Raw genomic sequence first — 26,082 nt, forward strand, 5'->3', positions numbered from 1 at the left:
ACGTCCTGCACATCGTGACAACACACTTCCGTCAGGACAGAGTTGTCCCGAGAGTTGTGTGTGATCAGGTCAGTGGCACCAAATACCTCAACTTGTACACCCACCAGAATTAGCACAACAACAATCACTTCTGAATGCTAATTATTTGCATGAGATCAAAGTATCAAGGAGTCCATTTTTAATTCCAAATTTAAAGAGTTGAGGGAAAAATGGCACAATTATATTTTACAGTTTTTTAAAAGGTTGCTTTATTAATGAAAATCTCAAATAGAAGCTGTCAACATAAGACTGAATTCTAAAATAAGATACAAAATTTTAACAAAAATATACTTCATTAAGCTACGTATGCTACAAATTACTTCTGAAGTGGACTATGGGGTTTTAAGGAAAAACAAACAAACAAAAAACCTAAAACATCCAGTTTTTTCTTCTTTATCTCCAAAAACTATAGTGCTTTCAATTTCACTTAAAAATGAGATTGTGTTGATTTATCAGGACATAGAAAAAAAAATGATGTATTGAAACAGACTCAGGATTTAGTAGTCAATGTATGAACGCCAGGATTTGGGCACTTTCATCAAACAGTTTAAAAACACTGGATAATTTTAAACTAAATTTATATTACCTCATGTTCTCCATCATTTTCATCCTCCTCCTCCTCTTCATCATCACTATCAATTACAATGACATCATCTCCTTTGCCTTGACCATCCTGGGATGAAGTAGTTGTCTGCTGATCTGTCTGAAGTGGGCCCAGATCTATTTGGAGAGATTGAGAGGTTTCTTCGCTGTCTTCCATGGGTGTATAATCTCCCTGGGTGACTCCCTTTGTAAATACACCAAAAATTTGAAAATTAGATAGGAAGAAATCAAATATACTTAAAAGTTTTGGTGAGATATTATAGGTCAAAGTAAAGACTAAAGAATGGATTGGTAGCATTTTATATATACAACTGCAAAAATAGAATTTGAAATATACACTAATGCAGATAAGCTTTTTGATTTCTTCATTGTCTTCCTACAAAAGAGTATTTTCTAAATCTTACTGGATAACACTCCAATGAGAAAACATTATGTACATATACCTATATTTACTATTAAAGTAATTCTTGCTCAATCTATTCCCATAATTCTATCTTGTTAGCTACTAAAATAAACCATTGTTTCTATTTTTATGTCTTAAAAATTTTTTTTCTTTAAAGATTTATTTATTTGAAAGTCAGAGTTACACAGAGAGAGGAGAGGCAGAGAGAGAGAGAGAGAGAGAGAGAGAGAGAGAGAGAGAGCGCGCGCGCGAGAGCGAGCGAGTGAGGGAGGAAGGGAGGGGTCTTCCATCCGATGGTTCATTCCCCAACTGGCTGCAATGGTCAGAGCTGCGCCAATCCAAAGCCAGGAGCCAGGAGCTTCTTCCAGGTCTCCCACTCAGGTGCAGGGGCCCAAGGACTTGGGCCACCTTCTGCTGCTTTCCCAGGCCATAGCAGAGAGATGGATCGGAAGTGGAGCAGCCGGGTCTTGAACCAGCGCCCATAAGGGATGCTGAAGCTTCAGGCCAGGGTGTTAACCCGCTGTGTCACAGCACCGGCCCCTTATGCATTAAAAATTTCAACTAACATTTATACCTGTATATTTTTATAGGGTATAGTGTAGTATTTCAACACCCAGGCAGCATAAACTTTTAAATCAGGGAATTGGCACTTTGATTTCCTTCTCTTCTAGTTCTTCATAGAGTACATGATCATGAACAGTAGTCAACCCACCGTGCTGCTGAACACTAGAAAGTCTTTGATGTAATTGTGTTTTGGTACCCATTATCTAACTTCCTTGTCTCCCAACCCCTTCCCGGTATCCATAAATTTCTACTCTAAGTTCAGCTGGACTTTAAAGAATATTCCGTAAGAGACAGAATATGCAGTTAATTGTCTGTCTCTGTTTCCACTTATGATATGATAATGACCTCCAGTTCTATCCATTTTATACACTATTATTTTTACTTTTTTCCTGATAGTTACTATAAAGCTTTATACTGTATCTTCTTTTTGGCTAAGTACTCCATACAAATCAAATTTTTACATAAGCCAGCAACAGTGTCTTTTGAACTAAGACATTCCAGAAAATTATGTATATCATAATGGAAGAGATGAGTAAGTCATATCCTAATAAAAAATGTGCCTCAAACTGACATGCTTATTTCATGAAAAGCAACATTTATGAAGAACATATGCTTCATCATCAGAAAACAGAAGACATAGCTGCAACTCATTCAGTAGTGTGAGCATGGTGGAGTGGGAAGCCAAGTGGCACAAGTCACAGACTACTGCCAATCTCAAGAAAATGCTTTTCCTGTAAGATTTTAGAATAATTTAGTAAAGTCTGGAAATACAATAGAAATTCACATATGATCTCAAATTGTTTTTATGTTCCTCAGATGTATAAGACAGATGTCATCATGTATGATGTCATCAAGAATTTTCTTTTGTGTTTTTAGTCAAGAAAAATAACTTAAGAAATGAGTAGCTTCAGATAATTGTTTAATTTTACACAAGATCAGAATAAAATTATCCTCAAGTTATTCAGAAACTATTCATTTAAGCTTAAGAGTAGAGCTAGAAACTAAACAGCCTGAGCTCAGATGCTGTGTGAACTTGGGTCTATATTAGCTATTAAATACAAATGTCTTAGAACAAAACTGGTATTTATGAGTTCTGTGGTAAGTATTAAAAGTTAATAATTAGTATTATGTATGAATTCTCTCATCTTGCAAGGCAGATGATGAGAAAAAAAAGGAGCAACATTTCAAAAGTCTAATTTATCGCTGATAACTTCTTCAGGTACATTATAATACTAAAATTTAAGTTACATTTTTGCAACAAGTAGAACAACTGAGAATGAGTGAGATATAGCCACACAGCTTCAAGTGGTAGAACTAAGAACCCAGTGTTTTGCAGCTTCAGAGTCTACGCTCTTAGCCTTTGGAGGAGCCTGAAAGGAGAGTTCAAAAGCTGAAGAAGTGTACAAATGCATCTGCTTCCACGGGTTCATTTTGTAAGGAACACAATACTGGACAGCCAGTGGGGCATCATGGATTAACTCAGTGTTCAATCAGCACTCTGGGCCTTCCGAATAACTACAACTCTGCACTTGGAAATCTGTGCTTTGTAGGAGCAAAATCATTCCTTTAAAGGCAGTATACCTATAGGAGTAAAATAAAGCAGAAAGTGTACCGGTTCATTTTAAATATTTCACTGATCTAAAACAAGTTAAAAGGTTTCAATTTGTTAAAGCTAATTTCATTAATCAAAAATTTGTTATTGTCAATGTTTGTTCTTACTTCTCCAATGGAATCTTGAGAATCCTGGTTATACACTTGTGGCTCTACCTCCCCATCAGTACTTTCTTCTGCCATAGCTTCTTCCTGAATCACAATACATAAGTATGATTAACAGTACCAATGCAGTGGACAGTTACCCATTCTGTGAGAATTCTCAATAAAACAAAACTCAAACTGATAATTTTATGAAGCTATGTATCAGAAATATTAAAATAACACACATAAAATTTCATATCTTAAGTCCTAAATATTTGATTTGAAAACCTAATTATAATTTACGTTTAACAAACAAAGTAAAAGAATGTAATTCTGGATAATCTTAGAAAAAGATGGTAGATAATAGTCTAAAATGTGCATGCATGAACTTGCTTTGAATTAAGAAGTAACTTTGAAATGGGATTCAACTTATATTTTTCTAAGTTTTTTACTGAAATGGGAATGGGGATGTCAGTGGAAACTGCAATAAGTTCAAGACAGTGAGAGTTTTCCAGACAAGGCATTTTTACCCCAGAGTGTTTTTTGCACTGAATTATCACTGAAAGCATGAGTCAGCAGAAAGTCAGCATACCTCAGTTCCCACAGGTGTCACGCTTTTCAGCTTCTTCGGAAGAGGCATTTCTACTGTATCATCAGAGACTTGGTCTGGTGCTTCTATGGCATTATCCTCTTCTTCTTCACGTGTGCGCTTTGGCAAAGAAGAACTTGGAGTGGCCGAAACTTTGAAGTTACATAATTGAAATCTTGAATTAGAGCATGATAACAACTGCATTTTACACAAAGAATTTCAAAAACATTTTTAAAATTAGCAAAGGTGGTCATTTAACTAAAAGAGGACATAGTAACCAGGTTACTGGTTATTGAGATCCTGGATCAATGTCCATTATCATAATCTGTTCTTGCTAATAATGTGTAAACAAAGGGCAGCTTATATTCTGAGTCAGTGGTTTTATAAAACCTAAACTGTGGTTAATAAAACCACTTTTACAGTAAAAATCTGATTCACTATGATTGTACTGGTAACTGCTATTCACAAGTTTCAATACATAAAACCTAGGGCTACTTGAATGAATAAGTCACACTATAAATTGTTACATGGGTGTCTCTCAGACCCAGGACCTGCATTAAGTTACCAGTATATTTTGGGTTGCTGAATTCATCACTTAGCTGCCTCCCACAGTGTGCAATAGAAGAAATGCTGGAATTCAGAGCAGATCTAGGACTCAAACCCAGGCACACTCAAACCCACACACACGATATGGGATGTCGGTGTCCTAAGTGGTGTCTTAACCACTGTACCAAATGCCTACCCTTAAATTCATTTTAAAATTAATCTTACCAGTGCCAAACACTGCTGTGGAAGTAGAAGGCCGCTCAACTGGTGAACTCTGAACAACCTCTACTATGTTGGGAGACAGCTCCTGATTTGCAGGTTCAATTTGAGGATGACTCTGTTGAGTGGGTTGTACGAAGGCTGTAGCCTGTGTCTGTTGCTGAACAGTTAAAATGGGCTGAGAGATGGAAGGCTGGACATTAGGGCTTGTGGAACGAACAGATCCACTTGTGCTGCCAAATACTGGAACATGTTCAACAGGCCCCTCTGACTGCATAGCTGAAAAACAATATTTAGTATGTCACCTACTTTTACCACAGATTATTTTTCCCTATCCTCTTATATTTTGTAGCTATTTGTTTACATTTCTCACCACTTATCAGACAAAAATACTATGGGTAAAGGTAATGTATTAGTCATTTTTAAAACTATTTATTTTTTATTTTTTTGAGGCAGAGACACAAAAATAGGAGAAAAGAGAAAGACAGTGCATGCGCATGTGAGCAAGAGAGGGGTTCCATCTGTTTGCTCACTTCTAAATGCCTCTGACAGCTGTGGCCGACCTAAAGCCCAAGTTGAGAGCTGGGAACTGAAGCCAAAGGTTTTACATGGGATGGCAGAATCCAATTAACTGGGTCACCACACAAGTTATAAGAGTCAGGAACCGGAAATAAGCTTGAACCCAGGCACTACAATATGGGATGCTGGTGTCTTACCCATTAGGCCAAATGCCTGCCCCAGTATCATGTAGTAAATTGCTGACTACATTAACTAAGTAAGTATCCGGAACTATTTTTTGCATGCATTATCCCACTTAAAGCATGACCAAATAAAACTAATCAAATTGAAAAACCCAAAGTCAAACCTGAAGTTTTTATTAAGCAACATTTTATTTTTAATTGACATAAAACAAACATTAAGCTTAAACTGGAATACACAGGTCCTTGAAAAAGTTTCTGGAAAAATGGAATTAAAAGTTTTTCTTATTTTGGCAAAAAACTTATAATACCTGTTTTTTCACGTAACTCATTGTTCCATGACATTTTTGACTGATAATTATTTTAATGAATGCACCTGCTGTACTTTCACAGCACACACACGTATCTTACACATGAAAAATGTACTGGACTCTGACACTTGGATGGGCATGCGGTGCAGCAGGCTGCGGACTTCAGGTGCCTGCATCCTGTATCAGAGTTTGAGTCCTGGCTCCTCTGTTCCCAATCTAGCTTCCTGCTAATGTGCACCTTGGGAGGTGGTGATGGCTCCATTACTTGGGTCCCTGCCACGCACATGGGAGACTTGGATGAGTTCCAGGTTCTGTGCTCGGGCCTGGCACATCCTCGGCTACTTTAGGCATTTAGGGGAGTGAGCCAACAGATGGGTGATCTTTATTTCTCTTTCAATGTCTATGATGAATAACAAAATGCCATGGGAACAAGCCAGAGAAAGCAACCAACAAAACGGTCAGATTCAGTGAAAAATGACACTTGGGTTGAACCAATGATTTAATATGGTTTTTCAAAGTGGATTTCATATCATCTTTATTAGAAGCGAAAAAAATACTGTTCCTAGAAGAGCATGCTATAAACTTATAGGGGTGGGAGTTGGCATTGAGATATAGCAGGTAAAACCACCTCCTATGACTCTGGCATCCCACAAGGGTGCTGGTTTGAGTCCCAGCTGCCCCACTTCTGATCCAGTTGCCTGCTAATGGCCTGAGAAAAGCAATGGAAGATGGCACAAGTGTTTACACTCCTGCCACCCATGTGGAAGACTAGGAAGAAGTTCCTGGTTCCTGACATTGGCTTGGCCCAGCCCTATTTGTTGTTGCCATTTTGGGAGTGAACCAGCGGATGGAAGAGATCTCTCTCTCCCTAAGTCTTTCAAATAAATAATTACTAATTAAAAAAAAAAATCAGAGTGTATTTTTCCTTTTCTGTTTAAAAACAAACATAGCAAGAAAGGTAGTGAAGGACATAATCTGATGCATTAACAAGTATCTCAGGAATCATGTACTTCAAAATATCACCAACTCATTTTTACAGTGCCTGACTTAAGCTTCAGTGGATGCTTCATGTACCCCCGAGGTTACTGTCATCTTTTCTCTGAAATCTAAAACAGTTGGTCAATCATCTGTACTAACCTTCTTGTGATTCCACCTGTGTGGTGGGCATCACTGTAGCTGTTGGGGTGGTAGTAGGGTTTGTGACGGTCGCAGGTGTGACCATTGGACGGATGCTAGCCCTGGGTGTTGACTTATTCCCAGCCATAGCTGCAGCTGTCACTTTACTTGGAGTAGACACAACAGGAGTTGGCTTAATATTGGCTGTTGGTGGGTCTGACGTGCTGGCACTTACAGAGGAGAAAATGGAAGAGTAGTGACTCATAAAAACTACTAAAATATTGCTTATAAAATACACACACTCTACCAAAAACAAAACATTAATATTTTCCTAAAGTAGGTTTATGGCCAGGTTAAGGTTTAACAGAGTTCAGACCTTATGAAATTTTTCTAAACATTGTTTTGGGCAGATTTCTGGCAGATTTAAAGTGAGTACCTGACAAATTTAGTGAAAGGGGCTGGCGTTGTGGTTTAACAGGTAAAGCTACTGCTTGCAACCCCAGCATCCTATATGGGTGCTGGTTCATATCCTGGCTGCTCCACTTCCAACCCAGCTCCCTGCTAATAGCCTGGGAAAAGCAGCAGAAGATGGCCCATGTTTGGCTCCCTTCCATCCACATGGAGACCTGGATGAAGCTCTTGGCTTCTGCCTGGCTAAGCCCTGGCTGTCCAGGCCACTTGGGGAGTGAACAGGAGGATAAAAGATTTCTCTGCTACTCTGACTGCTTTCAACATAAATAAATCAATCTTTACCAAAAAAAGCAAACTGTTTCAAAACGTTTGAATTTAAGCATTAAAAATGGGTTGAGGGAGGGTGTTGTAGTGCAGTGGTGTAAGCTGGGGTTTGAGATGCCCACATTCCACAATCAAGTGTTTGTATGTGAGTCCAGCCTGTTTCAGATCCACGCACCTTGGAAGGCAGCACATGATGACAATCATGTGGGAAACCTAGATGGAGCTGCTGGTCCCTGACTTCCGCCTGGTCCAGCCCTATGTTACAAGAATCTGGGAATGAACCAGCAGACGGAAAACGTATTTCTTTGAAATAAACAAACATAAAAAAAAAAAAAAAAAAAAAAAAAAAAAAAAAAAAAAAAAAAAAACCTGTGCAGAGAATGTTCTGGTGTGTATCCTTACAAAGTAGAATGTATCTGACTGTTAAAAGCCTGAACCTCAACCTCATCAGCCTGTTTTTCATAATTGTCATCATGCAATATCACAGGGCAATTGGTAGTAACCTATCTCAGAAACCAATCACAAACTCCAAGATGAGATTTTCTCTGTGACAAAGGTCTACCCCATAGGGCACACGGTAGGCTGAACACAAGAGCAGCAACTAACTGACATAGCTTTTGGATAAACAGTTCTTCAGGATCTAGTTTTATAATACATCCTTCTCTATTTTCTCCCTAATGATCACAGGTCTTCCTTGAACTTCAGAAACAGTGAAAAGAACTAAAACTCACATTCCTCTTTCGCCAGAAGCTGGAGTCGTTTTCAATGTGATCTGCCTCTGTTGTTCTGGGACCTATAAGGGGAAAAATACTGATTTTTGTGTCTATTCCAGAAAAAGTCACTAAATAATGCCATCAAGATCTTTTATAATTGCCAATTCTCCCTGTATACTTTGAACTTCAGGCAAAATTCACTGCGACAAAGCCGCCCAAGTCACCAGCACTTTTAGTTAAAATGTACAAAGACCTGCCCTTTCAGCAGAATGCCATACTCACCTTATTAGTGGGTTCCTGAGGCTCATCCCGCTGCTCAAGGTGTCTCTCCTGATGCTCCCTGAGTTCTCTTTCCAGGCGACTAATTCGACCTTCATACTGGGACTTAAGGGCAGTCATGCGAACGTCCAATTCATCTTTCTGCTGATCTAAGGCTCCATTCCTTTGTTTAAGTTCCTCATTTTCTTTAGTTAACTGATCTTTCACACCTAAAGCAACAATATGATTATATTAATACTATAACCAAACACTGGAAACATTTACATGTTTACTTGGCACACAAACCTTCTACAACTAGACCTCACCATCTGTACTAGTTCATATATTAGGCATCTCAATGAACAAAGTTCTAAACACAACCATGTTGATTACTTCTATCTAAAGTATACTTATTCCAACACAAAGTAATTCTAATTACTTTTCCTAATTAAAATTTCAAAAAGCTGAAGAATCTTAATTGGCAGTAGTTTTTATTTGGACTTTAATATCTCTATTATTATAACGGGTTATTAATTTTTCATTTCATATAATAGGATTTATTAAATGTTCAATAACTATTTCTTGAAATAAGCAGTTGGGACACTATCCTGGAGATCATGGGGCAAGTGCAATGGTGCAGGTTAAGCGGCCTGGGACACCTGCAACCCACATCCAAGGGCTGGTTCCAGTTCTAGCTCCTCTGCTTCCAATCCAGCTTCCTGCCAATGTGCTGGGGAATAGTAGATGAAGGCCCAAGTACTTGGGTCCCTGCTACACACATGGGAGACCCATTGGAGTTCCTGCCTGGTTCCTGGCCTAGCCTTGGCTGTTGTGGCCATTTGGAGAGTGAACTGGTAAATGGAGGATCTTTTTCTCTGCCACTCTGCCTTTCAAATAAATAAAAACAGTTCACAATAAAATATACCAAGGAGGGGCTGGCGCCATGGCTCACTTGATTAATCCTCTGCCTGAGGCGCCAGCATCCCATCTGTGTGCCGGGTTCTAGTCCCGGTTGCTCCTCTTCCAGTCCAGCTCTCTGCTGTGGCCTGGGAAGGCAGTGGAGGATGGTCCAAGTGCCTGGGCCCCTGCACCCACATGGGAGACCAGGAGGAAGCATCTAGCTCCTGGCTTCGGATTGGCGTAGCTCCAGCCATAGAGGCCATTTGGGGGTTGAACCAATGGAAGGAAGAAGACCTTTCTCTCTGTCTCTCTCTCTCTAACTCTATCTGTCAAATAAAAAAAAAATACCAAGGAATATTCATCATCTGAAGACTGCTAATAAACCTAACATTTAAACCATACACACACAAAAACCATTTACAGCATTTACTTTTTTCTTTCCTATTTATAAAAACATTTTTAAAAAAGATTTTTTTATTTGAAGTGCAGTTAGAGAGAGAGGAGAACAGACACAGAGATCTTTTGCTGGTTTACTCCCCAAATGGCTGTTGCAAGGGCTAGGGCGGGCCTTGGCTGAGCCAGGAGCCTGGATCTTTACTTCTTCCAGGACTCCCATGTGGGTGCAAGGGCCCAGCACATGGGCCATCTTCTGCTGCTTTTCCCAGTTTCATTAGCAGGGAGCTGTACTGCAAGTGGAGCAGCCAGAGGCTTAACCTGCTATGCCACAATGCCAGTTTAATCTTTAGCCTGTGTCACATGATCCAATTTTTACTATCAATTTCAATACTTGAAGTAAATAGAAATTTACCAGCTAAGTGTGCAATTTTTGATTTTGCTGCTACAATAGCCTTTCTTGTTTTTTCTTCCTTTTCAGTTATCTGCTGTCGGAGCTGCTCTTCCTGTGTGGTTCTGTCCTGAAGATCCTGACGGAGTCGGGACAGTTCAGACTGAAGCTGAACAGTCTGCTCCTGAAGATTTCTTGCCTCTGTCTCTTTTTCTGATAATGTCTTTTAAAGGAAAAGAAAGCATTAACCATGGAATGTAACTGTGTCCTATAGATTTAAAATTTATCACTAATCTTAAATTACATTGAAATATAATAAATACTTCCATAAAAATGGTTCAAATCAAAAAGTGGATACCTGAAGATGACTGAACACTGTTTATAAGTGTGAGCCATTCAAAGTTAAGACGGTTGAAAGATTTCCATTCCCATATGATAAGGTAAAGTGCCAGTGTTCAACCCACATTTCTTTAGGTATGTAAGATGGAAAGATTAGGGACTGATGCTTTTCATTGCTCTCACACCCATACCTTCTGCAGATTCTCTACTTGATTCTCAAGTGATTTTGACTTTGTTTCAGCTTGGTTGAGGGTTTCCTTGAGCTCCTGCATTTCCTGCATTGAGACATGCTGTTCCTGATGGTCTCCAGAAGACTGAGCTGAAGTCTCCATGACCTAAGATGACGAACAGTAATTATGTACCTACAAAATTTTATTTCTGCATGCTTATCTAAGAAAATAATCACTATTAAGTAGATATTTGCTTTGAGGGTACTAAAAAAGGAATTTTCTATTTAAAAATTACTTAATTATTCTGAAAGGGAGAGAGAGGGAAAGAACTCCAGTCCTCTGGTTGAATGAAAGAGAAAGGGACGGCCGGCGCTGTGGCTCACTAGGCTAATCCTCCGCCTTGCGGCGCTGGCACACCGGGTTCTAGTCCTGGTTGGGGCGCCGGATTCTGTCCCGGTTGCCCCTCTTCCAGGCCAACTCTCTGCTGTGGCCAGGGAGTGCAATGGAGGATGGCCCAAGTGCTTGGGCCCTGCACCCCATGGGAGACCAGGATAAGTACCTGGCTCCTGCCTTTGGATCAGCGCAGTGCGCCAGCTGCGGCAGCCACTGGAGGGTGAACCAACGGCAAAAGGAAGACCTTTGTCTCCGTCTCTCTCTCTCACTGTCCACTCTGCCTGAAAAAAAAAAAAAAAAAGAGGTGGGGAGGAGGGGAGAGAAAAGAGAAAGAGAATCATTGGTTCATTCCCCAAAGGTCTTCCAGCTAGGCCAAGATACAGCTGGGAGGAAATAACATAGTTCAGGTCGACCAACTGTGTGGCAGGAACTCAATTACTTGAGAAATCACCTGGTGCCTCTTAGTGTCAGCATTGGCAGGAAGCTAGAGTCATGAGCCAGAGCAGGTATTCAAATTAAGTTCCCCAATATGGAATACAGGTTAACTGTTAGGCTGAATGTTCACTCTACCCACAAAATGAATTTTCCATGGAACTTTATTGTCCCAAAATGGTCTCCCACTTAAGTTATTAGTTAATCAAACTGATGATGCACTACAATTTGTGATAGGATTATATTTTCATAATAATGAATCAAGTGAAAATTTAGAGTATAAAAGAACACATGCAAGGGCTAGAATTGTGTAGCAAGTTAAGCCACATCCTGCAATGCCAGCATCCCATATGGGCCAGTTCAAATCCTGGCTGCTCCACTTGTGATCCAGCTCCCTGCTGATGTGCCTGGGAAAGCAGCAGCCGAAGGCCCAGGTCCCCGGGCCCCTGTACCCACGTGGGAGACCTGGATAAAGCTCCTGACTTCTGCATGGCTGAGCCCTGGCTACTGCAGTCATTTGGTGGGTGAACCAGCAGACGGAAGATCTGTCTCTCCCTCTCTGTAACTTTGCCTTTCAAATAAATAAAATAAAAACCTCTTAAAAAATACATGCAAACATGTTTTCTCTAGAAAAACAACAAATACATGTAAAGAAAAGCATAAAAGTGCTAACTTGTTAGCACTACAAGGTAAACATTTTGCATTTTTTTCTTTATTTTCTAATCTAATGTATGAAAAATGCCCAGGTTCCTTACTTTTAGGAATTGAAAACAAGATGTAAGAATCAAAATGTAACAAAGACTTTAAAGCTCTTTTTGATAGGCCCTAAACATAAACAAAACTTCACAGAGCTTGATTAATTATAAAAAGCTACCACTTTTTGGTGCCAATGTGGCATGGCAGGTAGAGTAGCTCCCCGTGACATCAGCATCACATATGGGCACCAGTTCATGTTCCAACTGCCCCACTTCCAATCCAGCTCCCTGCTAATGGTCTGTGAAAAGCAGAAGATGGTCCATGTGTTTGAGTCCCTGCCACCCACATAGAAGACCGAAATGTAGCTCATAGCTCATAGCTCCTGGCTCCTGGTTCAGCCTGGCCAAGCCCTGGACCTTGCAAGCCCTCTGAGGAGAGAATCGGTGTACGAGAGATTTCTTCTTGCCTGTCCCCCACTCTTTGTAATTTTCTCAAATAAAAAAAAAACACACCAAAATGTACCACTTTTTGAGGTATAAAATTTAAATTAGCAATGAGTTTATGAGAATGTAATTCTGAAAAGGGACAGTATAAAAATTTGGAAATTGAACTAAAGCACCTAGCATTTACCAAAATTTGTTTGTGCTTATAATGTACTTTTCGATATATTATAGAACTAATGTGAAACCAAATAAAGATTATCATGTAAGCTCAAAAATGAGTTTAGACTCTAAAAAACAGTAATATTCAAAATTCTATAAGAAAAAGGATTTTTGTAACATTAACTCATTTTTTAAACAAACCCTCCAAAATACCTTATCCTGCTGTGCTTTCAGTTCTTCGTACTGAGTCTTATATCTGCGTCCAATTTTCTTCACTTGAGTAATAGTTTTAACTTTTTCTTGGATATCAATTATTTTGGCATCTAAATCCTTCTGAATAGTTTCCTTTTCAGTTCTTATTTTATTTAAATCCTCCTTCAGACTCTGGATTAAATTCTGGTTGTTAGTTAAGGATGCATTCGATCTTTAACAAATGGAGTAAAGGAAAAAGACTAAATGAGACTTTGCTTCAAAATTTAAAATACCTCAATTTATGCTTAAATTGCTTTGCTTAAGTAAGTTTTTATTAATAAAAAATTCTTAAAAAAACACCAAAACTCAATCTACAGACACTTCCTTCAGGAAGATCACATTACATTAAGTTTACATGTCCATTTTAGAGGCGAGAATAACTGCGCTGTAAGTGGTCAACTAACATTTGAAACTTTACAGTCAATCAAATAACAGCACCCAAATTTAAATTCTGATAGGCTTGAGAGCAAAAGCTGCACTCTTTCTGCTACACTGGGTGTTGTTAAACTTTTTCTGTAAAGGGTCAGATGCAATAAATACTAATCTTCGCTGTATTTTTTTTAAACAAAGGTTTAAAAATGTAGAAATTATTCTTTGCCTACAGGTTGTATAAAAACAACTCATGAGCCATGATGTGGACAAGTAACACTAAACTTAAAAAGGTAAAAACAGAAACATTAATCTTAATATTTAATTCTTATATTTTAAAGAGTAATACTTAACTGTATGCCTATCAGAAAATTTTGAACTGAAAACTTGCCTTAAAGACTGATGAATACAAGCTAATTACCAAAAGGAAAATAAGAAAACCTAGTCATAAAAGTTATTGAGTGTTTAGAAAATAAATTTACTTTTAGATTTATACTATGTGGCTAGGCATAGTATTAAATCATGGCTTCACAAATACCATGGAAATAGAGTGAGAGCCACATATGAGGAATTTCATGTTTTCTAAAACTTGAAAGTCATGAAGCATCTGGGGAATCGTATAAAGAGCAGAAATCAACTTTTCAAGGATTTCATATACGATTTAAAGCTTATTTCCACATACCTTGCAATTTCAGCTTTCAGTCTCCCAACTTCTTCAGTCAACTGTTGAATACGCTTAGTATGAACTTCCTTTTCAGAAAGGAGCTTCCGATATTCTTCTGTATCTGGATCTTTCTGTTGACTTACTAGATGCTGGATGGCAAAAATTTATATTTTGGCTTTTTAGATTTTATGAAATAAATGTGCTTTAACAGAATAATTATGCTTATTTACATCAGGTGCTCTGCATATAAAATGAGCAAGTACCAAATTCTGAGATGTTAAGATAAAACATTTTTTTTTTTAAGCTAAGAAGTCTAGGAAAAAAGGAAGAGGGATAAAAAATCAAATGTCATTAACTGTTGATTATTTTTTCAGAGTTATGAACAAACGTTTTAGGTTAGTTCAATGAAGCCAAATAAAAGGATCCAAAGAATCTAAAAGCTTTTAATTTTAAATATCTAATTTCATACAAATAACTTTATAATGAAAAATGTATAATGCATTACAATTTAACACATGATTCCTGATTCCACTAACCAGGAAAGGCAGAACAATGTAACACAAATGTATCAGGATAAGGACAGATTATCCTCACTTCTTGATTTTTATAGTTTGTGTAATAAAAACAGAAATAACTTAGACTCTGTAACTCTACAATTCTATGCAGGTAGCAATAATGGTCACCATTCTAGAGCATTTTCTAGGTGCCAGGTACTAGGTAAACTGCTCTACATTTGTCTACTTTTGTCACATGAAGAGAGATATTCTATCATTTTATAAATAAGGAAAACTGAAGCTCAGAAATGTGAAGAACTCTCACAAGTCACCAAACTGGTATGGGTCAGGCAGATTTCCAGCCTTCTGTCAAATTACAGGAACCACAGTTTCCAGCTATACCATGCTAGATGGTTTCATTTCTCCAAAGGACAGGTCTTCCTACAGTGCTTCAGTAAGCTTCAAGTTCTTATATAATGTTTCATAAAAAACACTGTGGAAATAGCGTACTAGCTAAAACTTTGGAATTTGAGGGAAATAAATACCTATTTTTTAAAAAAAATAGAGAATGTAACCAAAATTTTTTTTTTCAAAATTGAGTTTACTATCTATCACAGATATATGCATGACATATTCATTGATAAACACTAGTTCCACAACTATTTATCTCCTGTAACTTACTCCATTATTTAAAATCAGTGTTTCCATGTTTTGGGATGGGTGCTACCTTCATTTACCTGGTTACGTGCTTTCCAACGTTTGACGTCCTCTTCCAACAACTTCTTCTCTGCCTGCAACATACCACTCTTCTCACTGAGCTCGGCATTTGCTTCTTGTAAGGGTAAAATATCTAGCTCAAGTTTCCTCACCTGAAAACAGAGCCAGTATTTTCTTGTAAACATTAATTTATAACAACCCTAAAATCAGTAAATGCTTGCACTCTGACTACAAACCTTTGCTTGCATTTGCTGCAGATCCTGTTCTAGCCTCTCCTTTTCTTCTCGTAGCATCTTATTGGTCTCCATAACTACATTCATCGTTTCAGTTTTCTTCATCAGTTCTTCATGCTGAGCCATCGTTTTTGCAGTCACCTGAAGGTTGTAAACACATACACATCTAATAGCTGAAAAAAAGCTGCTTTTTACTAGTTCTACCTCTCCTGACAGTATAAAGGGTTTCATTTTCAACTTTTAGTTAAGTCAACTTTCAAAATTAGCACTTTTAAAAATTTATAGTTTGTTTTTTCTGTGATGTTACTGAAAGTTTAAAAAAATACAAGAAATTACAAAGAAAGACACTACAAATCATCCCAAAAATAAGCAGTACTAACACTATATCAAAACACTGTTTATTTTTTATCTTGCTACGATGCTTTTATTAATGTTTCTAAAGTGATGCTACTTTAAAAAAACAAAAAACAAAAAAAAGCATTTGAAAGGTGGAGAGATGTTCCAGGCCAAAGCCAAGAGTCCAGAATTCCATGAGTCTCTCATGTGGGTAACAGGGACTCAGATATTTGAGATATCACCTGCCCCCTTCAAGGGTGCACATAAACAGAAAGCAGGACAGGAAGCAGAGGAGTTTGGACCTGAACCAGGCAATCTGATACGGGATGTAGGCATCTAAACCAGCAACTTAACCGCTGTGATAAACTGCTATCATCTTGATGCTCACTTTTTACCCTGTGGTTCAGATATCCCTCATTATTTGTTTCTGTTGTTTGATCAGTTGGTTTCAAGGAATTTTACTGAGTATCTATTGAACTCTGAACTCTTTTATTGTGGGTAAAATTATCCATCTTTTGCACGTGATGCCACTGTTCCCCACACCAGTTTTAAAAGTACAATAGTTTTCATGGTGCCATGCTACATAGTTCATTCTTGGTCAGATGTCATATTATTTCTGATGTGACATGGATTAGCTGACCTTCTTTCTCCTGTATCTAAAAGTTGGTTTTCTCCTCTGAACTTGCTTGTGGGCTGGACATTTTCTAGTACTTGCTTTTCCCAAAGGAACAGCAAAGGAAACAAGACAGACTCAGATAACATATAATCTTTCTCAGAAATTCTGATTCCACTCTTTTTGTTCCAAGTTAGTGCCATGAACTGGAGGCCCTATTTGGTTTCACCTTATAGTCCCACTGCAGTACCTTTTGTTTTCTGACAATATACTGTCCCTTTGTGTGAAATTCTGTAACCGTTGCAATACATCATTCCATTCTAGAATGACTTCCAGATGTGTCTGGCAACTATAAATAATTAAGATGGCTGGAATTTATTAAGCACATACTACCCATTAGCAATGGTTCCAAACGTTCCATGTGCACTAACTAAATCTTTACTACTATTATTCAAATTTTATAGATGAAACCAAGGGCAAGCAAGTTAAACAATATACCCAAGCGCATATAGGTAATGGTATGAAGCTAAATCTGAAACCAAGCATTTTGGTTCAGTAAGAATGTTGTACAAATTGGGCCGGCGCCACGGCTCACTAGGCTAATCCTCCACCTTGCGGCGCCGGCATACCGGGTTCTAGTCCCGGTCGGGGCGCCGGATTCTGTCCCGGTTGCCCCTCTTCCAGGCCAGCTCTCTGCTGTGGCCAGGGAGTGCAGTGGAGGATGGCCCAAGTGCTTGGGCCCTGCACCCCATGGGAGACCAGGAGAAGTACCTGGCTCCTGCCATCGGATCAGTGCAGTGCACCGGTCGCAGCGCGCCAGCCGTGGCGGCCATTGGAGGGTGAACCAACGGCAAAAGGAAGACCTTTCCCTCTGTCTCTCTCTCACTGTCCACTCTGCCTGTCAAAAAAAGAATGTTGTACAAATTAAATTTTATATAAATGAGCTCTTTTCTTTCAACAATCACATTCTGAAAGCTTAGTACACATACCTGGACTTTCTCCCTCTCAGCATTTAGACTGTCTTGCAGTTCCTGCAGCTCTCTTTCTAACAGTTCAACCCTTTGTCGATAACGTAGACTTTCCACCTGAGCCACTTCAAATCTAGTTTCAGCAATTTCTTTTTCTCTTCGTATAAATCTACAAGAATATGTTAAGATTTTATTTGAATTAAGAAATAAGGCCAACACAACACTTCAAAACATGGGTAATTTTTAAAATACAAAAATCAAATGAATGACTGTTTTGACTAATTATAAACAATGGGAGACAACATTTTTGTTTTTTATTAGACAGTATCTTTAGAAATTGATATACTTAAAGTGGCCTGGAGGCATTTAGTGCTTCAGGAAGAATTCACGTAAGTTCTTACTATCAGATTTGACTGTCAAGGCATTTAATATGCTAACAGTGACCACTAATTGGATAGTAGTGCATTTGTTGGTCACTAAGAGAGAAAACTGTAATATCCATATGTAACCTACAGATAAAATTCCCAATTTATACATTTATATTTTCATTTCATAACTGCACTAGAGACATTAGTATTGACACCTGACTTACCTGAGCATTTCTAGAATCTGCTCTTGTGATTTTCCTTCTTCACTGAGAGAGACATTCAATGGACCCTGTGCACCCTCCTTCATCGAGGCAACAACCTTGTCACTTAAATTTTCAATCTGATCATGAAGTAATCTATTTTGTTTCTCCAGATCCTCACAGCGAGACATGCACTTAGAAACTTCATCCTGTAATCCAGGAGGGTATCACAACAGCAGGTTTCCAATGCATGATAAAGACCCCAGCTCTCCCAATTCTCCACACCATTCTATTATGCTCCGTTAAAATACCTTTAACATTCTCTCTCTCTCCTCCCAAGATGCTTTACACTCCAGCAACTGTGATTCCGCTTTCTGGGTTGTTTCTTCCAGATGCTGACGGGCTGAGGCCATTTTTGAAACTTGCTCCTTGGCAGCCTGCAGAGCCTCCACATCCGCGGCATGCAGCATGAGCTCTCTCTCGTACTTGTTCTGGGCCTCCACAGCCATCTTGGCCTGCAAGACGTCATTGCCCAGGGACACACGAGACTGACAATCCTCAAAGCTGGGCAGTGCTTTCAGAAAATACACATACTGTGCTTTTTAAAACAAGTGAAGACTATCTAAATGCTATACTGTATCCACTTAAGAAAATATTTAAAAACTGTTAAAACAATACTATATAGCAATTTGGAATAAAAAACCAAATGTGACTCAGCTATGTAGAATATAGCCATATATACATACTTAAAGAGAACAAAGGAAACGAGACTTGATGGCGAATTAGATACAGATTGAACATCCCTTATCTGAAATGCCTGGGAAGTATTTCACAGTTCGGATTTCTTGGGTCTTGGACTATATGCACAGATTTTATGGGCTGACCATCTCTAAGCTGAAAATCCATAATGTCCCTTAATCTAAAACTGCACAAGAAACAACAGGGTGTAGCAGCATTCTGAAATTCAGATTAGATATATTTTATAAAGATTTTATTTATTTGAGAAGTAGAGTTACAGATATTGAGAGGGAGAGACAGAGAGAAAGGTCTTCCTTCTGTTGGTTTACTCCCCAGGTGGCTGCAACAGCTGAGGCTGCGCCCATCCAAAGCCTCCTGGAAGAAGGGCAGCTGGGAACAGCACCGGCGCACATATGGGATGCCGACACCATACGCGGAGAATTAACTTACTGTGCCATGGTGCTGGCCCCAGATAGATTTTTTTTTTTAAAGATTTATGTATTGGGGCTGGCACTGTGGCACAGTGGGTAAAGCCTCCACTTGCAGTGTTGGCATCCCATATGGGCACTGGTTCGAGTCTCAGCTGCTCCACTTTCGATTCAGCTCTCCGCTGTGGCCTGGGAAAGCAGTGGAAGATAGCCCAAGTCCTTGGGCCCTGTACCCGTGTGGGAGACCCAGAAGAAGCTCCTGGCTCCTCTTGGCTTTGGATCAGCATAGCACCAGTCGTTGTGGTCATCTAGGGGAGTGAACCAGCAAATGGAAGATCTCTTTCTCTGCTCTCTGTAACTCTGCCTTTCAGATAAATAAATAAATAACTTTATTTTATTTTTTATTTTATTTATTTTATTTTTTTTATTTTTGACAGGCAGAGTGGACAGTGAGAGAGAGAGACAGAGAGAAAGGTCTTCCTTTGCCGTTGGTTCACCCTCCAATGGCCGCCGCGGCCAGCGCGATGTGGCCGGCGCACCGCGCTGATCCGATGGCAGGAGCCAGGAGCCAGGTGCTTTTCCTGGTCTCCCATGGGGTGCAGGGCCCAAGCACCTGGGCCATCCTCCACTGCACTCCCGGGCCACAGCAGAGGGCTGGCCTGGAAGAGGGGCAACCGGGACAGAATCCGGCGCCCCGACCGGGACTAGAACCCGGTGTGCCGGCGCCGCTAGGCGGAGGATTAGCCTAGTGAGCCGCGGCGCCGGCCTAAATAAATAACTTTAAAAATTTATTTATTTGAAAGGCAGAGTTAGAGAATCAGAGACAGAGACAGAAAGAGAAAAAGAGAGATATTTTCCACCCATTAGGTCACTCCCTAAGTGGCTGCAACAGTTAGGGCTGAACTAGGCTAAAGCCAGGAGCTTCTTCCAGGTCTCCCACGTGGGTGCAGGGGCCCAAGCACTGGGGGCACCTTCAGCTGCTTTCCCCAGGCCATTATCAGGGAGCTGCATCAGAAGTGGAGCAGCTGGGCCATAAGCCAGCACCCATATGGGAGGCTGGCATCGCAGGTGGTGGCTTTACTCACTACACTACAACACTGGTCTCTAGATATATTTCTACCTATACATTATGGCCAAGGATAATTCATTTTTATCTAACTTAAGACTTTCTTGTGTATTCTACTCTCAATGCTGGTGAGTCAGTGGCACAAGACAGGCGACGCGGACCGAGCATGATCGTCCTGGCCGGCTGCCTTCCGGGTACATATGTGACTCTCGCCCTGTAACCCACACGGGACCGTTCGGGGACTGACCTGCGAGAACCCCCCGTGTTCAAGAGTGGCGCCAATAAACGTCCTGTGGCCAGTGTCAAAGAAACCCTCGCCGTTGTGGCCGTTTCTGTTGCTGCCCACACCCCGTCCCCTGCCCACTGTCACCCATCCCCGAACTGTGTTTTCAGGTACTGAACAGCAATGAAGTTGCTGTACGTCCCACAAAAAAAAAAAAAAAAAAAAAAAGCTTGCTGAGTTGAGGGAAGGTTTCTGTGACTATGCTGTCTACAACACAGGTTCACAATCACACCAGAAAAGAACAGCAACAGCAAGAAAATGCTTATGAATGAGAACAAGTGCACAGTTGATCTGCTAATCCTGTTTCTATCCTTTTTTCCATTTCCCAGATTCCTTTGTTAGAGACATTGCAGAATTTACTTTTAGCCTTTACCTACGCTTTGCAATGTATCTTAATCCAAGTTCTGTAACCTTGGAAATATTCTTCCCGTGCACCTACTCCAAGAAGCAGCCTCGGGACTGAGGCTCCTGTCTCAAAGCAGCAGGGACAGCAGCACTTACCTGCTCCTGGCAGTCACGTCTGGCCTGCTGTTCATTACTTAAAGCTGTGCTGGCTCTCTGAAGAGCTTCCTGCACTTCATTCTGCACACTAGAAAGTGTTTTCTTCAACTCAGATAACTAGACAGTGAGAATAAGATTAACATCAGTTAACTGTTAACTTATTTGGAAAATACTGAAGACAAAATTTTAACAGCCTAACTAACCCAAAGGACTGCTGCTAAACTTAAAAACTGTTATAACTCGGTATAATCTACTATGCAAGCTTTGCAAATCTGGATGTACTCTCTGCTGTTAGCAAAAGTCACACCTTAGGCAGAGACTTCATCAAAGAAACAAGGACACCAGAGGCAACAGCCACATATACAGCACAGGGTAAAAGAAAACGAAAACTGTTTTGTTTCCTCTGTGTTCATCAATTTGTCACGATGAACTGAATGTGAACTAAAGAGCTCATTAAAAGAATCCAAGTCTTTATACAAAGGAAAAAAAAAAAAAAGATGAACAATGCTAGTAACTTACCTGTTGTTCCATGCTTTCTATAGCTTTTCTCTTGTCATCCTGAAGTTCTTGTTTTTCCTTTTCTACTTCCATCAACTTCTTTTCCAACTGTGTCTGAAACTCAGCTGATTCTTTTAAACGAACTTCAATGTTCTTACGTACTTCTTCTGTCACCTTCACCGTATTAGAAAACAGTAAGACACAAAAATTATATACACTTCAAAGTAGATGATTAGTTTCTCAAAAGAGGCATTAAAATTAATATTTGCATTATATCAGAAAAAGCATCCATTAATGCTGATTAAAAGATGCAAAACAAGTAAGGACACCACACACAAAACTACAGGGTTGTTTGCTCTCAACATGCCTACTGGCCATTTTTCTCCTTTGAAGTGGAATTTGAATTTTTTAAAAAAAGACTATTTACTGAAAGGCAGAGTGACAGAGAGAGAGAATCAATCTTCCAACTGTTGGTTCACTCCTCAAATGGCTACAATGGCTGGGGCTGAGCCACGTGGAAGCCAGAAGCCTGGAACTCCATCCAAGTCTCTCATGTGGGTGGTTGGGTCCTAAGTACTCGACCTGTTACTTGCTGCTTTCCAGGATCAAACACAGGGAGCTGGACTGGAAGCAGAGTAGCCAGGTCTTGAACCGGCTTTATGATATGGGATGTCAATGTCCCAAACAGTGGCTTAACTCGCGGCACCACAACTCTGGCTTCAGAATTCCAATCTGTCACCTCACCTTCAACTCTTACATCTACCTAACTGAAGTTATTTTCCATATATATTTTGATTTCCACTGATACTAACCACAAAAGGATCTTTTAAAACTGCGGCCCCTACTGCTACAGCTTCCAAAAATAAACTTGTGTTGTCCAATCTACATTAATCTTTTTCAAATGAGTAACAAATTCTGGTCATATGTTAAAAACCAGATTGGTTCTAAATAAGGATATGGAGTGTACTTTAACATGATATTGAAAACCTTTCACATTTGGTTCAGGATTACTTTTGTAATTGCACTCCTCAGGGACTGATTGCAAATTCAGTACAACAGCCACACTATCAATATCTGAAGCCATTCTACATTGGCTGGGGGTCAACTACCTCTTTCTACTATCTGACTTTCATTCAAGTCACTGCACAAATCCTGTCTCTCCTAAAAAGCCATGTACATCCAGGAGACAAATAACCTTTTCTAAAAGCTTCTAATTTTTAGCATTTATCTTTATCTTTCAATTACAACTTCCCCTTCTGTATAGACTTTGTGTGCTTTTGTTTTACCTGGCATATTAGATTCAAATTACTGTCAGTGTAATGATATCAGTACAGTTCATACCACAGTACTTCATACACATAAAAGTTAGTATACATATTCACATTTAACTTGGAATAGTTCATACCTGCTTTTCCTTGTTCAGGGATTCTTCTAAACTTGTAACCATTGCTCGATACTGTTCCACATTACTTGCACTTGTTTTGAGTCTCTCCTTCAAGTCATTCAATTGCTCTTCTGCCTGCCTAAGCTGACTTAGAAGATCGTCTACATCTTCTTTGTCACTAGACTGACCTAGAAGATACAATAAATAGTATTACAGGTAACTGTTCTCCAAACACTTGTGCAATTAGAATTAAAGCTCAAATACAGAAGTACTGAATTATCTATAAAGTACATTTCTGGGTGGGCGCTATGGCACAGTAGGTTAATCCTCCGCGTGTGGCACTGGCATCCCATATGGGCGCTGGTTCGAGTCACTGCTGCTTTTGTTTTTTTTTTTTTTAAATATATTTTTTATTTATTTATTTATTTATTTATTTATTTATTTATTTTTTTGATAGGCAGAGTGGACAGTGAGAGAGAGAGACAGAGAGAGAAAGGTCTTCCTTTGCCGTTGGTTCACCCTCCAATGGCCGCTGCTGCAGCCGGCGCACCGCGCTGATCCGATGGCAGGAGCCAGGAGCCAGGTGCTTTTCCTGGTCTCCCATGGGGTGCAGGGCCCAAGCACCTGGGCCATCCTCCACTGCACTCCCTGGCCATAGCAGAGAGCTGGCCTGGAAGAGGGGCAACCGGGACAGAATCCGGCGCCCCGACCGGGACTAGAACCCGGTGTGCCGGCGCCGCAAGGTGGAGGATTAGCCTATTGAGCCACGGCGCCGGCCCTGCTTTTGTTTTTTTAACAAGCAAAGTTAGACAGTGAGAGAGAGAGAGAGAGAGAGAAAGGTCTTCCTTCCATTGGTTCACCCTCCAAATGGCCACTACTGCTGGTGCGCTACGCCGATCATGAAGCTAGGAGCCAGGTGCTTCCTCCTTGTCTCCCATGCGGGTGCAGGGGCCCAAAGACTTGGGCCATCCTCCACTGCCTTCCTGGGCCACAGCAGAGAGCTGGAATGGAAGAGGAGCAACCAGGACAGAATCCAGTGCCCTGACCGGGACTAGAACCCGTGGTGCCAGTGCTGCAGGCGAAGGACTAATCCTAGTGAGCTGTGGCACTGGCCACAGCTGTCTTCTTTCAACCCAGCTCTCTGTTGTGGCCTGGGAAAGCAGTGGAGGATGGCTCAAGTGCTTGGGCCCCTGCACCTGTGTGGGAGACCCCGCAGAAGCTCCTGGCTCCCGGCTTTGTTTGGATCAGCGCAGCTCTGGCCATTGTGGCCATTTGGGGAGTGAACCCAGCAGATGGAAGACCTCTCTATCTCCTCTACCCCTCACTGTCTTTAACTCTACCTCTCAAATAAATGAATAAAATCTTTAAAAAAGTACATTTCAATCCATACTGAATACCAAAACAAAAACTATTAGGTACTTTGCTATTATGTTACTATTACAAAAAATTTCAACTATTTGAAAAGTATATTTAGAGAATATCAAGCATTTCTCCTAAATTGAGGTTGTTATTTGAAGAACTAACTAGATTCTTGATTTACTGTTTAAACATCACTCTAAAATACAAAGTCTAAAAAATTCAACCTAAATTTTGTTATTAAAAATGTATAGAAAAGGAAGAAAGTTGAGGTTGAAAAGTTTTTATATCATAAGTTAATAAGAAAGGACTATTGAGTAATTACATATCTATTACATGTATTAGAAATCTACAGCTATACACACACTTAAATCCAAACTTTTTTTCCATTCCATTAAGAAATAAAACCTTGTATGAAAGATTATCTGGATACATTCTGAATTTGAAATAGTATAATAAAAAGGAGAGAAAATCTGATGCAACAAATATTTTACCTAAGGTTATCAACAAGTACAGATTACGAATACTGCTTTACATAAAACTAAATTATTGGCCCGCGCTGCGGCTCACTAGGCTAATCCTCTACCTTGCGGCACCGGCACACCGGGTTTAGTCCCGGTCGGGGCGCCAGATTCTGTCCCGGTTGCCCCCCTTCCAGGCCAGCTCTCTGCCATGGCATGGGAATGCAGTGGAGGACGGCCCAAGTGCTTGGGCCCTACACCCCATGGGAGACCAGGATAAGTACCTGGCTCCTGCCATCGGATCAGCGCAGTGCGCAGGCCGCAGTGGCCATTGGAGGGTAAACCAATGGCAAAGTAAGACCTTTGTCTCTCTCACTATCCACTCTGCCTGTCAAACAAACAAACAAACAAAAAACACCAAACAATTATTTCCTTAAGTGAACACTATCATTATAGATTTAAAAAATTTTCTCTCTAAAAGGAAAGGGTGAAAACCCCAAACCCCTTAGCTTTATGTAAAGTGAACAATTTTGAAAGCCTCATAAATGGTTCAAGAAATGAAAAACTCAGAACATCCCTTCTTTGGTATCATGAGAACTATTTTGGATGTTAGAAGACTACAAATCTGTTCATTTAAAACAAAATTAATCTTTGATATATAAACAGTAAAAACTCTGTTACTGGCATCCACAACGAATAAGGTTATTTATTTACAGCATACATTACAGAATTGAAGCAATGTTTCGTTTACTTAGTATTTCAAGCTCCACTCATTTCTACCTTTACCAGTTCTCTGTGAGGACTGAGAAGCAAGCTGGACTTCCACGTTACTGAGGTGCTGTTTCAATGTAGCAATTTCCTTCTGAGCATTTTTTAATAGCTCTTTTGTGTTCAGGTGAAGATTTATCTCAGTATCCAACTGTCTCTTTGTATCTAAAAGTTGAACCTGTAAGAAAAAAATACATTATCCCTATAAAACCTTTTTCAGGTTCGTAAGAAACCAGAGGTTTTTTTACAGACCCCCAGAACTCGCTCAGAGTCAAGTGAATGGACTTCTGCTCCTCTCCCAAAGCAACCAAGAAAGCAGAACAGACATTAAACAACTCCAATTCCAGAGAAGGGAAACAAAAGAGGTGATCTCTGGGATTGCTCCAGATGTACGGACTTACAAATTCCCACGTTATGACACAAGGAAAGGGAAATGAGGCACAGGCCTGCCAACTCCTTGCATCAGTAACACAGGGACTACAGCAGCTCGAGTTCATAGAAGACTTGGCAAAGACAGAACACTCTGCACTGTGCCCCTTGAACATTAGGAGTGATCTGTGCACACACGTGAGAAAATGAC

General features: G+C 40.0%; 1 protein-coding gene across 9 annotated transcripts in view; it reads right to left on the reverse strand.

Moving 5' to 3' along the window:
• The window catches only part of TPR (translocated promoter region, nuclear basket protein), a 66,064-nt gene that overhangs the window by 15,863 nt on the left and 24,119 nt on the right, over positions 1–26,082 (reverse strand). For 7 of the 9 annotated variants that reach the window (XR_011381812.1, XR_011381814.1, XR_011381813.1 and 4 more), the window contains exons 22-41: positions 25,515–25,680; positions 22,939–23,105; positions 21,555–21,707; positions 21,036–21,152; positions 18,331–18,534; positions 18,044–18,228; positions 17,473–17,620; positions 15,538–15,675; positions 15,322–15,453; positions 14,109–14,239; positions 13,019–13,229; positions 10,704–10,847; positions 10,198–10,396; positions 8,514–8,719; positions 8,250–8,311; positions 6,805–7,013; positions 4,665–4,937; positions 3,897–4,045; positions 3,329–3,412; positions 626–826 (exon numbers count right to left, since the gene is read on the reverse strand). Coding sequence is in view for 6 of the 9 variants with exons in the window: in XM_070056231.1 (XP_069912332.1) it covers positions 626–826; positions 3,329–3,412; positions 3,897–4,045; positions 4,665–4,937; positions 6,805–7,013; positions 8,250–8,311; positions 8,514–8,719; positions 10,198–10,396; positions 10,704–10,847; positions 13,019–13,229; positions 14,109–14,239; positions 15,322–15,453; positions 15,538–15,675; positions 17,473–17,620; positions 18,044–18,228; positions 18,331–18,534; positions 21,036–21,152; positions 21,555–21,707; positions 22,939–23,105; positions 25,515–25,680 (3,279 nt within the window). In the remaining 3 variants the exon portion in view is untranslated. The remainder of the gene's footprint in view (positions 1–625; positions 827–3,328; positions 3,413–3,896; positions 4,046–4,664; positions 4,938–6,804; positions 7,014–8,249; positions 8,312–8,513; positions 8,720–10,197; positions 10,397–10,703; positions 10,848–13,018; positions 13,230–14,108; positions 14,240–15,321; positions 15,454–15,537; positions 15,676–17,472; positions 17,621–18,043; positions 18,229–18,330; positions 18,535–21,035; positions 21,153–21,554; positions 21,708–22,938; positions 23,106–25,514; positions 25,681–26,082) is intronic. The other 2 variants (XM_070056234.1, XM_008268743.4) reach the window with 1 other exon arrangement.

The sequence above is a fragment of the Oryctolagus cuniculus genome, chromosome 13 (genome assembly GCF_964237555.1).
Source record: "Oryctolagus cuniculus chromosome 13, mOryCun1.1, whole genome shotgun sequence".
NCBI classification, from domain to species: domain Eukaryota; kingdom Metazoa; phylum Chordata; class Mammalia; order Lagomorpha; family Leporidae; genus Oryctolagus; species Oryctolagus cuniculus.